The sequence below is a fragment of the Artemia sp. Qi Xiang Cuo genome, chromosome 4, assembly GCF_049724085.1.
Source record: "Artemia sp. Qi Xiang Cuo chromosome 4, ASM4972408v1, whole genome shotgun sequence".
NCBI lineage: Eukaryota > Metazoa > Arthropoda > Branchiopoda > Anostraca > Artemiidae > Artemia > Artemia sp. Qi Xiang Cuo.
In genome coordinates this window covers 27,455,420-27,473,071 of record NC_142797.1, presented here as the reverse complement: position 1 = coordinate 27,473,071, position 17,652 = coordinate 27,455,420, and the positions used below count along the sequence as shown (strand labels likewise).

Here is a 17,652-nt window from a genome sequence, read left to right as displayed (position 1 = left end):
CCTCCCTCAGAAAGTTTAAAAAAAACAAACAAAAAAAAGTTGGATAGAAATAGGTAGAAGCTAGAGGTGAAAATACTCATTTTTCCAAATTCAGACTGCTGTTGAGTGCCGTCCGTTTCTTGCATAGATGTGGATTCGTTCCACCTTAGTTCTGTGTCCGAAGGGGGGTAGTAGCACGAATTCACTTCTTTGAAAAGATTACATAATTTAGCATGAAAAAAAACAACAACCTTTTTACATTTTGCTGGATAAATTATTAATAGGTAAAATTGTGCCCTCCTCTCGTTTAAATGCAAAAATTTAATTGCTCATTAAGGCGTGATGTGCATAATGGCTTAAAGGTGCTCCTATTATTAATTTCTTTACCTTCCTTCATCTTACTGCTAAATATTACTAAAAATTTTATTTACTTCATCGGTTTGTTTTTGTAGAGGCTTGTTTTAAAACCCTTTATTATACTTGAGTTGTTTTTTTCTTGTGAGGTCTTTTTAACCCAATGTTTATTCAAACCAGGATATTATTTCCATATTGTTAAGGTCAAGAGATAATTGGCCTATTATAGCTATAGCCGTTTTATATATAGCCTATTGTAGCTTTTATAAGAAAAGGCAATAGTACTTTGTAAATAAAACACTACTTAATTATACCATATAAATGACGAGTAGATTCTTCGATTTATTAGACTTCGATATATATATATACTTGATGTATCTCTGTTAGTTTCAGTTAAAACTTATATATAACTCAATTAATTTACTATATTTTGGACTTTGGGAAGACTATTTTGCGGCACTGTAAAGTTTTCGTGAATAACATTCTGATAATTATGATATTACGAAACACATATTATGGAGCAGGCCGTGGTCAAATCAATCGCTGCACTTGGACTAATGGGGTGTAAAATTATTAATAATCGCGGCTGGCTTTTACATTTTAACATTGGCAAAACATCAGTAATATTTTCCTTTTGTTTGTTCAGGTTTCGAAGAGTTAAATATTCTGTATCTTAACCCGGTAAGAAGTAGCGATCTTTCGACTGCTACTCCGCTCGTCATAATGAGCTTACCTCTTCGCGACTAGCCAATCAGGAGAATCTTCCTTCTGGTTGTAATGCTTCCAAATGCTTGCGTACCTGGCTGTAAAATCCTATCTCTTTCATTCAAATTATTCTTTTTTGGGAAAATTAAGTGAAAGTTCAAAAAACAGAAATTTTTGTTCGCACAAATTTCATTATGATTTTCGTTTTCTTAAAAATTGTTAAAAAAGATACAGTTTGGATCTCCAGTCACGAGACAAGGAGGGATATATTTGTTGGAACTCTTGTTTTGGAAATTTTCATAAACATGGGTGTTTTCCTCTTCTTACTCATGGCGAAGTTATTTATTTATTCTCGCGGCTGGTCAACTCTGTCAATATGGGGCTTGCAATTCGTTTAAGTTGGTTCACCTATTATTGGTTCCTGATGTGCGCTTTGGATTATGATTTTGCTATACTTTATTTTCATTTTATTTTATTATATAAGATTTTATATTTTATGCATTTTTGATAATCTTACTATTGCTTTTAACTCACTTTGCGAGTTTATTTCTAATAGTTCAAATTTATCACGCGTCTGTTTTTTTTTTCTAGTTTGAGTTCACGGGCAAAAAATTGTTGCTTAGATGCAGCTAATCTAATTGTATTTTTATCCGTGGGTTTTATTTGTTTTTTCTCTGAGGTAATTACATTTTGAATAATCACGCGTGGCGCTTCTGTCTACATGTCTTTATAAAACTAATAACTAGTCAATGATATTTCCTCTTTTTATTTGGTGTTAATTGTTACTGCTCTGTCCTAAAGTCTGGGGAGCTTTTGCCCTCATATTTATTTGGTTTAGGTTTACAATGACTTGAAGGTAGTTCCTTTTATGGTTTTTTTTATATTACTTTATGACTCTAATATGTTTCAAAATGGATGGCTCGGTCAAGTTCACCTGTTGTGTGTATGTTTAGTTTATATTTTACCCCCTTGGTACGCGTTTTTACTATCCTAGTGCTTGTTTGTGGTTCTTTGTCAGGGGCTAAGCCCCCCCCCCTGAAATTTGAATTTACTAGTAAAAGGTTTTTTTTTTATGTTTTTTTTGGGAAATAAAAAATGAAAGTGTACTCACATTGAAAATTGACGAATTCATTGCTTTCAAAGTTAATAATATGTAGTGTACTATAGACAATGTGTTAAAACATAATGAAAATTGGAATGCAGTGTATGAACATTATAAAGGGTTTTTTGCTTGAGTACATTATACCTTGCCAAGTTTTTTAAAAAACCAACAAATCAAGTTACCATATGGACTAACCGTCGCTCTCTCTAACCGACTGACCCCAAAAAAATGAGTGTTACATCAGAAAACCCGTCTGGTAAGGCATGTATCGTTCGTAGTAATAGGTGATTGACCCATGGTAAGGCATATTACGCAATCACTTGTGAAAGTCAAACCCTTACACTGTATATTCTTGTAGTCGTCAAACCTTTGCACTGTATATTCTTGTAACCGTCAATGTAATCGTCAAAGTGCATACACCCTTACTACTAGCATCTTTAACACATGAACACCACACATGTTACAAAATGTATAAAGGTGGATTCGAATTCTGTACCAGAAACTACATTGAATCTGATGTAATACCGGACAGATGCAAATTGAGTGTTACCTAGCGTAATAACCAGAATAGACTTTGGTCTTTGGAACGTATATGTTGCATGAGCTTCCGACGATCCAGGGTAATCAGAAGGAGGTGGTGGTAATGCAGCCCCAGTCTTTTCCTGAGTTGTAACAATCATGTATTTTAGCCTCACCAATGTTCTGGGCGCTCATTTCGGTGAGAAGCAGTCCGATTCGTTTTTTCTTGTCTTGGAATGACTTTGAGATTGTCAAACTTCCAGGTAAGAAAGAAAGAAAAAACTTATTTTGGCACTACACAGTTTCAGTCGTAGCTCCCAGTCAAAGACAAGCCGAGTCGTTTAAATTAAACTTAGATTATTATTGGGAAAGACGACTCGAAATTCCTAAAGACAGTGGAAAGACAAACACAGTAAAACATAATTGACTATGAACTTCTACGTAATCATAGGCAGCGCAATAGCGCTGCCTAAGTAAAGAACGATGTTGGCACAATAAGTGATTGGAAGGCAATTAACCCCCCTCTCACGCCCACCCTTTCCCCAAACACATCCAATCTAAGTTTTGAGATAGCCATTTTGTTCAACGTAGTTGAAAGTTCTGGAAATTAGGTATTTGAGGCTGACAAACCCCCCCCCCCCCACAGCCCTCAGGACAAGGGTTGTGTTATGCCCTGGAGGCATATAAGGTTTTTTTTTATAGAAAGCATTGCCGTAGAAACTTCAAAAAGGGCTCATTTGATTGGAAATTGAAATGGCTAGTTTCCTTGTTAATAGTCGAAAGTGATTGGAAGGCAACTAACACCCCTTTCACGCCCACCATTTATCCAAGCACATCCAATCAAAATTTTGAGATAGCCATTTTATTCAAAGTAGTTGACAGGTCCAGAAATTATATCTTTGAGGATGACAATCCCCCCACAGCCCTCAGGATAAGGGTTGTAAAATATGCCCTGGGAGTATATAAGGTTTTTATTGAAAGCTTTTTTGTAGAAACTTGAAAAGGGCTCATTCGATTAGAAATCCAAAGGGCTAGTGCCCTTTTTAATAGTCGAAAGTGATATAAGGGCAAATAGCCCCCCTCTCGCGCCCACCTTTTCCCCAAACACATCCAATGAAATTTTTAGATAGCCATTTTGTTCAAAATATTTAAAAGTTTTAGAAATTAGGTCTTTGAGGATGATAACCCCCTCAGAGCCCTCGGGGCAAGGGTTGTAAGTTATGCCCTGGAGGCATGTAAGGTTTTTTTTTAGATAGTGATGTTGTAGAAACTTCAAAAAAGGCTAATTCCAATGGAAATTAGAAGGGCGCATGCCCTTTTTAATAGTCGAAAGTGATTGAAATGCAACTAACACCCCTTCCATCCATCATTTCCCCAAACACATCCAATCAAAATATTGAGATTGTCATTTTGTTCAGCGTCGTTGAAAGTTCTGGAAATTAGGTCTTTGAGGATGATAACCCCTTCAGATCCCTCAGGACAAGGGTTATAAGTTATACCCTGGGGGCATATAAGGTTTTTATTGAAAGTGTTGTCGTAGAAACCTGAAAAAAGGCTCGTTCGATTGGAAATTCAAAGGGCTAGTGCACTTTTTAATAGTCGAAAGTGATTGGAGGGCAACTAACCCCCTCTCACGCCCACCATTTCCCCAAACACATACAATCAAAGTTTTGAGATAGCCATTTTGTTCAACGTAGTTGAAAGTTCTGGAAATTAGGTCTTTGAGGATGACAATCCTCCACAGCCCTCAGGGCAAGAGTTATAAGTTATGCCCTGGGGGCATTTAAGGTTTTTTTTTTTAGAAAGTGTTGCCGTAGAAACTTCAAAAAGGGCTCATTTGATTGGAAATCGAAATGGCTAGTGTCTTTGTTAGTAGTCGAAAGTGATTGGAAGGCAACTAACACCCCTTTCACGACCACCATTTATCAAAACACATCCAATCAAAACTTTGAGATAGCCATTTTATTCAAAGTAGTTGAAAGGTCCGGAAATTATATCTTCAAGGATAACACTCCCCCCACAGCCCTCAGGATAAGGGTTGTAAAATATGCACTGGGAACATATAAGGTTTTTATTGAAAGCTTTTTCGTAGAAACTTGAAAAGGACTCATTCGATTAGAAATCCAAAGTGCTAGTGCCCTTTTTAATAGTCGAAAGTGATATAAGGGCAACTAACCCCCCTCTCACGCCCACCTTTTCCCAAAACACATCCAATCAAAATTTTTAGACAGCCATTTTATTCAACGTATTTAATAGTTTTAGAAATTAGGTCTTTGAGGATGATAACCCCCCTCAGAGCCCTCGGGGCAAGGGCTGTAAGTTATACCCTGGAGGCATGTAAGGTTTTTTTAGATAGTGATGTTGTAGGAACTTTAAAACGGGCTCATTCGATTGGAAATTAGAAGGGCGCGTGCCCTTTTTATTAGTCGAAAGTGATTGGAGGACAACTAATACCTCTCTCACACCTACCATTTCCCCAAACACATCCAATCAAAATTTTGAGATAGCCATTTTGTTCGACGTATTTAAAAAGTCTGAGAATTATGTTTTTGAGGATGACACTTCCCCCATAGCCCTCAGGGCAAGGGATGTAACTTATGCCCTTGGTGTATATATGTTTTATTTAATTATAGAAAGCGCTGTCGTAGAAACGTCAAAAAGGGATCATTCGATTGGAAATTGAAACGGCTAGTGCCCTTTTTAATTGTCGAAAGTGATTGGAAGGCAACTAACACCCCTCTCACGCCCACATTTTATCCAAACTCATCCAATCAAAATTTTGAGATAGCCATTTTGTTCGACGTATTTAAAAAGTCTGAAAATTATGCTTTTGAGGATGACACTTCCCACACAGGCCTTTGGGCAAGGGTTGTAAGTTATGCCCTTGGTGTATATAAGTTTTTTTTTTATTATAGAAAGCGCTGTCCTAGAAAATTCAAAAAGGAATCATTCGATTGGAAATTAAAACGGCTAGAACCCTTTTTAATAGTCGAAAGTGATTGGAAGGCAACTAACACCCCTCTCACACTCACCATTTAACCAAACACATCCAATCAAAACTTTTAGATAGCTATCTTGTTCAACGTAGTTGAAACGTCCGTAAATTAGGTCATTGAGGATAACAGCCCTCCACAACCCTCAGGACAAGGCTTGTAAGATATGCCCTGGGGCATATAAGGTTCTTATAGAAAGTGTTGTCGTAGAAACTTCAAGAAGGGCTCATTCGATTGGAAATTGAAAGGATCAGTGCCCTTTTAATAGTCAGAAGTGATTGGAGGGCAACTAACCCCCCTCTCACGCCCACCATTTCCCCAAACACATCCAATCAAAATTTTGAGATAGCAATTTTCTCCAACATAGTTGAAAGTTCTGGAAATTAGGTCTTTGAGGATGACAATCCCCCCCCCCCTTTCCCAGCCCTCTGGGTAAGGGTTGTAAGTTATGCCCTGGGGGCATATAAGGTTTTATTGAAAGCGTTGTCGTAGAAACTTCAAAAGGGTTCATTCGATTGGAAATTAAAAGGGCTATTGGTTTTTTTTAATAGTTGAAAGTGATTGGAGAGCAACTAACGCCCCTTTCACCCCCACTATTTCTCAAAACACATCCAATCAAAATTTTGAGATAGCCATTTTGTTTAACGTAGTTGAAAGTTCTGGAAATTAGGCCTTTGAGGATGACAACCCCCTAACAGCCCTGAGGGCAAGGGGTGTAATTTATGCCCTTGGGGTATATAAGGTGTTTATAGAAAGGGTTGTTGTAGAAACTCAAAAAGGGCTCATTCGATTGGAAATTGAAAGGCCTAGTGCTCTTTTCAATAGTCGAAAGTTTGTGGAAGGCTTGACATTTTTATAGTAAACATCAATGTGGGTACAATATTATTATTTTTTTTTCTTTTTTTTTGTTTAGAACAGGGCACTTCGTATCGAAGGAGTTGTCTTAGGAACTTTGAAAAGGGCTGATTCGATTGAAAATAGAAAGGGCTAAAAAGGGCAAATAGTCGAAAATGATTGGAGGGCACCTAGTCCCCCTCCCACGCCCACCCTCACATTTTCCAATTATGCTTATAAACTAAATGTTGCCTTTAGATTAAATCAAAATGCACTGTGTTAATGCTAATTCTCAATAAGGCATATCAACAGTACCCCAAGAACGACTGAGGGTATTATGTTCAAACTTTCGGGGCTACTTTTGCTCTTAAAATTTAACCAAATCAAAATAGCGTAAGTGTATCCAAGATCAAAGAAAGTAAACAGATTTTTTTATGCGAATGGTATCAAGTTTTCCATTTCAGGTCAACTAGAGGAGGTATGAAACTAAATTAAACACTACTATTTTCTCCAGATTTTTAAAAGGGTGTATGTTGTTGAAAATTGCTGAAAAGGTTTCCCCAGCATACAAATAGTAGGCCAAACTATAAAGTCTTAAAAAACGAAAAGGTTTAAAGTATTAATTTCTTCTTCCCTGAAAAGACTGTGTCAATATAAAACGAATAGAAATGAATTAAAAAAACTTTTTTCGACAAAATGAGTTTTTCAAAGAAAAGTAAAGAACCCTATTAAACCAAAAATGAGCAAAAACAAAATAAAATAATCTACCAAGCGTGAAACTACCACAAATCAGCATAAATAATTAAATGCAACCCGAAACGAACAGAAATTGCAATAAATAACCGATTCAAACTCAAAACGAGCAGAAATTAACATGAATAGGGCTCAAAACCCCTATGCCATCCCAAGGCCAGTAATTTGCACATTATTGAAAAAAAAAATACAAATAAATGTGCATTGTCAGTTTAATATACATAGACTGATATTTAGTAATCAAAATGTTAATATTGTTTGATTTATTAAAGTTATAAAAGTAAAAATATTTATATTTTTTCAGTAAAGGGCAAATTATGTTCTGGCCTAGTGATGGCATAGGGGTCTTTAGCCCTAATCATGTTAATTTCTGCTCGTTTTGAGTTTGAATCTGTTATTTATTGTAATTTCTGTTCGTTTTGGGTTTCATTTATTTATCGATGCTGATTTGTGGTAGTTTTACGCTTGGTAGATTATTTTATTTTATTTTTGCTAATTTTTGGTTTAATGGAGTTCTTTGCTTTTCGTTGAAAAACTTATTTTATGGAAGAAGTTTTTTTTAAGTAATAACATAATAAAATCGTTTAATATGATCCAGAAGTCGTTTATATGAGGGATATCCTTCTTCCTCACCTGATTGCTTCGAGCCACGCCTGCGCCATTCAAGGTATCTTCGATGTGCTATAATTTATCTCTGGCGTATTCTGGTGAGTTTGGCTTTGTTCAGCTTTCCAGCATCATTTTTATAATTGGCCAGTCAGAAGAAAGACTGAAGATGGATTTGTTTTGAAATTAAGAAATGATAAAACGTTCAAGAAGCCTAGACGTTTTTTTCTATTTGCTGAATCTGACTAAAGATAAGACATAGACAAATGGAAAATACTTGGACCGAATTAGTGTTAAGAGACGCCTTTCAAACCCAATTTCTATTTCAATTTTCAGCTTCTGTGGCACCGATGTGGTCTTAGATTACGGGTCATTTATAAACTTTTTTTTCACCAACAGGCATGATTACTGTCTGGCTCGAGCAATAATAAAACATTGGCTAAACAGACCACTTCTGTCTTAAACCTAATTAACCCTAAGACAGTTAAATATCATAAACCTAATACAAGTAAGCTAACACAAAAAAGCGAAAGTTAATGAGCTTATGAATCACAAGTTCTGAGAATTTTCAATAGTGTATTTGTAACTTTTTCTTGTAGGCAACTTCTTCAGTGACTATTTCATCCTTGGCGGTGAGAGATTTGACTCACAACAGCAGGAATCGTATCTTTTTGGTGATAATGGTGATCTGAATTTTATTGGCGGAAAAGCAGTTCCCGTAAGTTTTTTTTTATTATGAATATAAATATTGAATAGTTTGATGTTCTATATATTCGTTTTTTTAAGCATTGTAAGTGTAATTTTCCCATTTTCAAATTTATATATGATGCAGGCGTCTGCGTAAGATTTTTTTTTTTTTAGATGGGGGCAACATAAAAAAAAGTAGAAATAGGCAAATTATATGGAAAGTGTAAGAAATTATGGGGATATTTTCATTTTCTTCCTATTATTTTTTTTTTGGGGGGGGGGGTGCGTTGGTAGGCTTTTTACCGTCACGCTTTACTTGGCAGATTAGGCCTCAAAGGTAGTCCTCCCTTTGCTCATATAGTGTGGTCCTTGTACCACTACCTTCCTCGGGGGTGTGGTCCTTTGGAATAGTTTGTTTCCCTTCACATCTGACGGATAAGTTTTGGGAATTATATATTCTACAGCAATGCTCAAGGCTGCGAGATTGTTCTGCGAAAAAGGAAATAAATAAAAAAAAATGCGTTTCTAGCTTAAATAGTTTTTTACTCCCCCTCCCCCCATCGCTCTCTTTTCTCAGCAGCTTGGGCCTTAGGCCGTCGCAAATGTGGCACCGAACTTTTTCTGGTTTTCACAATTTTTCCTGAACACGCAAAGAAAGTTTTTTATATTAATTTGTCTTGCTGCTGAATTAAAACGCTCATGATAATGAAACTATCATGAATATTCAACCCCAAGTACTATTATTGAACCAAATTATTGAAGATTATAAACAAAAGGCTACAAAGCAGCTGAATAATGAAACCCCTGGGACTATATTGAGCAATGAGATCCCTGGGACGGGGAATTTTCTGGGACTATATGGTCCAAAGCCCTATCCCAAGAAATTTCATTTTTGAGTGATGTGTTCACGAGTAAGGATCAAATGGGATGTTTAGTTTGTTTTACTAATGTGTTTATTTTTGTTTTTGTAAATCTTATTTGTTTTGAAATTCTGGCTGTTCTTTCATTAAGTTGATGAGTGCATTGACCCTTATGCATTCTTGTTTAGTCTATAGATCTTTGATCTTCTTGTGTCTCCACAGGCGCTTAGGGCATCCAAGATGAGTTGCGAGTCATTCCTTATTGCTGAGGCTGCTGAGACATCCTTCCATTGAGGTTGAAACGAGACATTGAGATTAGAGGCATCGGTTCAATAGGTGCTTTTTAAGGTGTTTTCAGGGCGTCTTCTTCCTGTTATCGCGTGGCTGCCACTGGAGGATGACCTTTGGCAGTCGAGTTTTGGACAAACGAATCACATGCCCAAGGTATCTCCACTTCTGATACTTGAAAACCAGTAATCAGTGTCTGAGATATCTCTTGTCATAGAGTAGCATTCATTTTTTTTCTTTGGGGGGGGGGGCAATGGATATTTAGAATGTACCTTAAACACATAATTTTGAACGCTAGGAGTTGCCTTTTTCAGCTGTTTATGTAAGTGCCAGGTTTTGGAACCATGGCAACGCGTTGAGAGGACGTAGCTGTTGAACAGGGTCAGCTTCAGTTGGAGAGACTTCTGCAAGCTTCACTGAATGTGGGTCAGTTGCCTGAAAGATGTATTTGCTTGGCGGATTCTGAGCTTCACTTCTCTGCGGCAGGAGCGGGTTTTGTGGATGATGCTCCCTAAATACTTCAACTCCACGAATTGCTCATTGATCGGGTTTGCATAGCGTAAGCGAAACGGAGATCCAGTGTTGGTCATATTTTTTGTTTTGTTTGTATTGATTTTGAAGACGAAAGGTCTGGCAGCGGCTTTGGCTTGGTTGAGATATTGCTTTTTCTTGCAGGTATCTAGGAGACATAATCTGCAAAGCCAATATCTCTGAGTCTCTTATTTTCTAACTGGGTTCATGGCCGTCGCAGGTCTGAAATAATGTAGTCGGCGATGAGGATGAATGACAGTGGTGATAACACACACCTTGCTTCACCCCTGTCAAGATACGGAAGCAACAGGTTTTCCCATCTCATGTCTCCACGCAGTATTCTGTGTCTTTGTGGAAAGCTTAGACGACTCGGGGAGCTGATCGGTGATCCTGTGGCATTGGAGGACCTTCCAAAGGGCTCGATGATCTGCAGAGTCAAAAGATTTCTTGAAGTCTATGTAGATCAAGTACGGCTTATTTCGCCATTCATTTACTTCTTCTAAGAGCATTCTCAAAGTTGAATATGAGGTCAGTGCACGAACGGTTCGTCCATAATCCGTGCTGCTTCTCACAAAGATGATCATTTAATGCTGGTTGAATCCTACTAAGCAGGATAGTCGCTAATACTCTACCAAGTATTAAGACTACGGTGATACTGATACCTCTCCAGTTTTTGCACTTTGCAGCATCACCTTTTTTGAATATTTTTACCAGTGTGCTTCTCTTATAGTCTTTAAGAATTTGTTCTGTTTCCCAGATTATCGCAAAGGGCGTTGTCCACGCAGTTATACATGCAGCTACAGAGCAATTTATCATCTCGGGTGTAATCTGATTTTTCCTTTGGGACTTGCCGGACTTTAGCTTTTTAGCCGCTTTTAGTACCAGCTTCTTCAGCCTCTTCAGCTTTCAGTCCAGTGCTACGACGATTGTCAGCACGGACACTTTCCTTGATAGGCTTATCAAGCAAAGCATACTCCAGTTCGAGGGATTGTCAAGCATTAGTTGAATGAGTATTGACAAGTGATTTTTTCTTGCTGGCTCTTTCTTAACTCAAATTCCAGGACTCGGTGGAGATCCATGTTCTTTCAGCGACTTTTTGAGACCAAGTGTTTTATTGGCGACACCATTGTAGGTTTGTGTGATAACCGTCAAAGCTTTCTCCTGGTCTTAATCCGTCAGTTGACCAAGGGCTTCGGACCTGTTGGTAAGCTTTTGTACAAACCGCAAGCCGATTTCTCGATCGTTGAGTTTGTTACAGACGGAAGGGACGTTGCCCTGCTGTCTACACTTGTCATGGAGCTGTCAGCTTAACTCTGATTTTGGCAACCATAAAGCTATGGTAAGAGAAGATGTTAGGGCATTCAAATGCGCGTACGTCGCACAGCAATGTCTGCCACTTTTCACTTATCTGAAAATGGTCGATCTGGTTTTTCGAACGTTTTTCAGGTGAACTTCGGGATTACTTGTCGCTATCTTTGAGGGCGAAGAGAGTGCCACCAATAAAATCCGTTGGACTGATCCATTTCTACTTGTAACTCTCTATGTGCATTGCGTTTTCCAGCCCCATGGTTGCCCAGGATTTCGACATGACAATTTCCATTGTTGCCATCGTTCTTGTATGAATCCCCCTTGACATAGAAGATGTCAGACCTGGGTATATCTTTGAGGAAAGAGTTCAATCCATTGTAGAAAATCTCTTTCTGATCATCTTTGGCATCATAAGTGGTTGGAAAGCACGCAACCTGAGTCATTTTGACATGCTTCCAGTGGAATCAAGCGTTACTCACGGTTTTCCAGCTAATCAGTGATTTTGTCACTGGTTTGGAATGACTGGCCACTCTAGTTTCACGTCTTGTTTCATGGCCACTGAAGATTAAGGTGTTTTCACCGCTAAGCAGTTGCTTTCTGTTTCCCAGCCATAACACTTCCAAGAAGACCATTATATCTAATCGATAGCGGGTCATCAGCTTCTCCAGCTGTTCTACCCTTGGAAGCTGTGCCACATTCGAAAGGGAATTCCGGCTATGTTCTTTTTTGATGTTCTTTTGCTGGCTATATCGACAGCTGAGATGTCATGAGCTGAGATTAAGATTCGAGTTGTCCACAAGTAAAAATTTATTTGCGAATTGTCAGTACCTTTTATAACTCGTTTGTAGTGAACATGAGTTAGCTTCTAACTGCGAATTTTAGTCATTGAATGAGAAAATGTGCTTTGCTATCACATTTTACCATATTTTGTTGGCGTCCAGGTAATAGATTAAATAGATTTAATGATGTGAGCACGAAAAAAAAATATCCTATTAATTGTAACAAAAGATCTGAAAAGAACAGATGAAGAAAATGCAAGTGTTTTCATTTTATAGCAAATGCCATTTGAAACTAGGTAGACATGGTTTTGGGATATATGAAGAGCTCTTATTATAGATAAATATGGTACGTTTCCGAATTGTTTTTCTACAAGGCGAAAATATTAGTTCTCTTAGATATTATGTAACTGTTTGATTGAGACATTCAGAAACAGAATAGATTAACTCGGCTTTTTTAATCTTTTGAGATTCTTTTCCAGATGAAGCATATAGATGAATCTTAGCTTATATGTTTTGAAAAAATTCTTTAAAAATAATGGTCAACACATCAAAATGAGAAATGATAAAAATGATAATGGTCAATAAATTCATTGAGGAATGAATTCTCTTTTTAAATGCCAACTTGAGTAACTACATGCTAAAATGTTCTTAAATACATCATAAAAATTCAAGTACCGGACTTTTTGGTTTTGGTAAAACTTGTTTTGGTAAAATGAATGGTGCATCTTATTGAAAACGCGCAGTTTATCTTGTTTCCTACCTTTCTTTGCTGCTTTTTTAATCTAGTTAATAAGTGTGGGAAGGGAATAACTCAGTTTATAGTTGAATAGAAATAATAATTACTTATAAACTATCAAAAATTCAAAAATGTTCCTTAGATGATTTTCTCGTCATGTTAAAGGTCCAAATAAGTCAAACGATACGTTTCGATTCATTTTTGACTTCTAAAAGACTTTTAGAGAAATGATGTTTGATTTTTGTTAATAACTCTCAAAACTTTCATCTTTGCCTAAGGGACCAGGAAGTAAAACTATCTGCTGTGACTGAAATTTTTGAATTTTTATGCCTGGCTCAAAAATGAGCTAAGATTTTTGTTTGTCGTAAACACTGTTTTGTTGTGCAATATCCACTTCTTTTGTTTAAACCATGGTTAGCATAGAGACCTAAAATCTCTATCTTCTGGGTGGATCCAGGGGGGGGGCGAGGGGGATCGCCCCCTAACATGGTCTAAAGTAGTGTAATTTACTTAATTAACGCAAGTTCGCGTTAATTAAACTTTCTCCTGACGCAAGCTTATCGGATCAACCTATTTTGCCCCCCCCCCCAAAAAAAAAATCCTGGATCCGCCACTGAACTGTGTTCGCTGTTGTTACAAACCTTGGAACCCTCAAACTTTCAAAGCCAGTTTACTTGAAATCTTCTTTTTTTTGGTATTTACAATTCTGTCCCTGGTGAACGGATGCCATTCGTAAAACCAATAAAGCCAGAGGTAGCGTTTATTGGTAGAATCTTCCCAATTGCTGCTTGAAAAGTATCATGGTTGCAGCAGTAGCTGCAACCTAGTAAAGAGCAAACCGTAGCCCATAGTAACCAAAAGTTAAAAAAAAACGCACTTTGAAAAAAACTGCCTAGTGAAAAAAATTGCTATCTGACACTGACTCAGGAATGGTAACTATTATTTGGGTTCGTTTTAAAAGTAAAAGTATTGCGAAAAGAAATTTATGGTGATTTCGAAAAAAGCCTGAAACCCCTGAAAAATGGCGTCAGATCAAAATGAAAAGTGTACCATTGGAATCAACATGGTCAAAAACCTTATACAGGGAAATTACAGCCCCCCCCCCTCCTTGAACAACAAGGAAAACCACCTTTTTATATGGGTAGCACTGATGGAAGCAGGCCTAGCGGGCTACCAGAAAATCATAGAGAGATGCTTAATGGCTCATCCATAAATTATTTCTCATATCTAAGTGATTTTTACAAATTCTGTCATCTACAAGTGCCATATGGCACTAAAATGGCACTTTTTGTGCCATTTCTCAAGGGGTGGCACTAGTGGGCTATCAGTAGGCAGATTTTTTATTGCTCATATAAAAGATATTGCTCATATCTACGTGCTTCATATAAATTCCACCATCAGCAAGTTCCAAATGGCACTAAAAACGGGACTTTTGATGCCATGTCTCAAGTGGAAAAGCTGGGGGGCTAGTGGACTACCAGAAGTTTTAAAGAGTTATGTTTAATGGTTCATTTGAAAGCTATTGCTCATATCTACGTGATATTTTTAAAGCATGTCCCGGGAAAGTGTTGGAGCCAATTTTTCCCAAATCAAGTTAAAATGACAGAAAATTGAAAAACGAGTCATATGGTAGTAAAAAAGGTAAATATATACTGAAGAAAATTGACCTGTTTCAGTGGATGCTTGAATTATGCAGGCTTATCTTAGTTTTGACAACATTTTTGGCGAAGCTAAATTTCAGCTGGGGTAGGGAAACTGGGGTCTAGGGGAAAACTGTGGTCTGGGAGAGGCAGTTGCCCCCTCTGTCCCATAGGAAATTACGCTCCTGACCTCAACCCATGCCACATAGTGGCTGGAGAAATGTAGGCTTGTGGTTCTGGAATCACTCAAAGTTGCATATTAAAAGAAGGATTACTTATTGTTATACTTGCTTATTCAAATTATTTACTTGACAATCCCGCCGTAATATTCTCTCCATACGTAATATTGTACATCCAAGGAGGAAGAAAGACAAATGAAAATAGTTCTGTAGGAGAATTCTGGTAATTCTTCCAAAAATTTTGAAATGAAATCAAACTTAGTTTATAATATTATTTATCGTATTTGGACAAGGAATGATCTTTTTTGAAATTTCGATTCATTTGTAAGTAGAATGGCTTTTCTATTTAGGGACAGTTCAAATAACTCCCTAAGCCTAAAGGCACATTTCTATTGAGCTAGCAACATGTCGATATGCAAACCTCTCCGCTTAGTTAACCTTTTGTGTTGCAGCTACTCGCCTTGAGCTACTCTCTTAAGTGTTACTAAATTTATTTTTTTTAAACAAAGAATTAAAGGTTTATTTCTTCTTAAAAAAAAACAAAATACAAAAAGAAACAACACTATGTTTTCCTAGATTGGAGATGATTAGAAATTATATAAAAAAAAGAAGTTTTGAACGGAAACTAAGGGAAAACATAAAAACTTAAAACGAACAGAAACTATTCCGTAAAACAAAAAAGATCATGGTAGTGTTGTTTCTAAAGTAAATTTTAATAAAAAATGAGCAAAGATTCACTAAAAAAAAAGTTTTCCGAATAGGGAAATAAAGATCGAAGATGAAACTTAAAACGAACAAAAATTATTACTTCACAGCCTATCTAACATATATCAATAAAACTAGTGCAAATAAATCAACTGGTGATATTTCCCTATGTTTGTAGGATTACAGAAAACTAGCATTGTAGGATTACAGAAATCCATGACATGCCTGTGTGAATCTATTTGTCAACCCCTGTCTACATTTCTCAGTCTATTTCATCAGACAAATAGAGATGCGGCTTAAAATTTTCATTTGTTTTGTCAGAATAGTTTTCTTGTACATATCTGCATGCAAAGAGGAGATTATCATTATTATTATTATTATTATTATTATTATTATTATATGTGGAGTCACATAATTGGAGGCCAATTCACGAAAATGTGGAGGGAGTGGGGGCAAACCCCATTTTTTTAAATCGAGAAGGGAGGGTTTTTTATTTAATGAAAATACCAAAAAGGTATTTTTTCAATGAACCTACCGAAAAAAAGATGTCTCAATCTAGGGGGCGGGGATTAAAAGTTTTTAGAAGGGGGCAATTGCCGCTGGACTATTACTTTCCCTTCGGACGTGGCTTCCGTTTTTTAGATATGACTTAAGTATCTCTCTATTGTTATCTTTTTAGAAAGGTCTTCCCTTTTTTCCATGTGCAATCAATGCCCCCCCCCCTTCTCAGAACCACACCCGCCAGCTTCAGATTGGGCAAGCAACACTCGCCCCTAAAAAAAAAGAAAAAAAGGGGAGAGTCACCCATGCCTATTAGTCATCAATGGCAAGCAGCATTTGAAGGATCCCATCCTCAAAAGCATTGCCAATTTGAAAGTGTAGGATATCTTTCAAGCATAGAAAGAGCCAGGAGACAAAAATGGACATTCGTTAGATACCCGCTGCCAAGCAGTGCAAAAACTGCAATGACTTCTATAATGAAAAAAAAAAAATGTTGGGTGCGGAGAGAGGGGGCGGGGCTTTCCTGAAGGCTTGTGAAAAATGGAAAAAAAGACGTAATTCCTCCAAAAAATACATTTCAATTAAATCACTTAACTTCTTCGTAGTACTATGAAATATATTTAGGTATTACCAATTATATTCCTTTTCTAAACTATATGTATAAAGTATTCTAATTGCAGAGTGGTGTTGCCCCTCTTTTCAGGAAAGTAATTATTGTTGTGCTCTGTTGTTATTATTTCCACTCAAAAACTACTTAGGAACTTTGGTCTGTCATGGGTGGGGGGGGGGGGCACAGAAAGCAAGAAATTAGAGGTGGTATGGAAAGATGACTATCTCACTATTCTGTTTTATATTGTTTTTGTCACTTTCTATATTTCATCACTAATTTCTTGTTTTCTTTTCTAGGGCTATTTGTTTAAACCCTTTTGGTTGTTGCAATCCATTGGAATGATGTCGTTAGTTTTGCTTTTAATTGTTGCTGCCTTGGTTCCGTCAGCCGCATCTGCAAGTATTTTTGACGATGAATTTCCTGCTCTCTACAATGCTAGTGATAAATTAGTTATTTTAAACAAAGACAATTTTTACCCAAAAGTGTTAAATGACACAGAGCACGTGTGGCTAGTGGAGTTCTATAGCAGCTGGTGTGGGCATTGTCAGTATTTTGCACCAATATTTAAGGAATTTGCGAAGCGCGTGCAACCTTGGAGCAAGTTGGTTAAAATTGGTGCAATCGACTGTGCCAATGAAAATAACACAGAAATATGTCGTGATTATGACATTATGGGCTACCCAACAATGAGAGTGATTCATACAAATGCAACTAAAAGAACTTTGGGTGAAGATGTAAAAGGCTCGCGAGATGTAAAGGGCTTAGTGGAATCCTTAGTCTTGTATTTAGCAGCACAGCAGAACATTGGAAATGCTTCTTCTACGTGGCCAAATATTCAGCCCGTGACTGCTAAAAATATTGCTGAACTCCTGAGATTGTCGAATGCTAGTAAAATAATTGTAATTGTGACAGGAGACATTGTTGAAGCTCAGAAAATAATCTTAGATGCATGTGGGCTAGCAGAAATGCCACCAATTCTGTGT

General features: G+C 37.1%; 1 protein-coding gene across 1 annotated transcript in view; it reads left to right on the top strand.

Moving 5' to 3' along the window:
- Nucleotides 1-2,837: 2,837 nt before the first annotated feature.
- Nucleotides 2,838-17,652, top strand: part of Mrgn1 (Mahogunin ring finger 1) — a 139,008-nt gene continuing 124,193 nt past the window's right edge. The window contains exons 1-2 of the mRNA XM_089087835.1: nucleotides 2,838-2,922; nucleotides 8,445-8,563. Of these exons, the coding sequence (XP_088943961.1) occupies nucleotides 2,838-2,922; nucleotides 8,445-8,563 (204 nt within the window). The remainder of the gene's footprint in view (nucleotides 2,923-8,444; nucleotides 8,564-17,652) is intronic.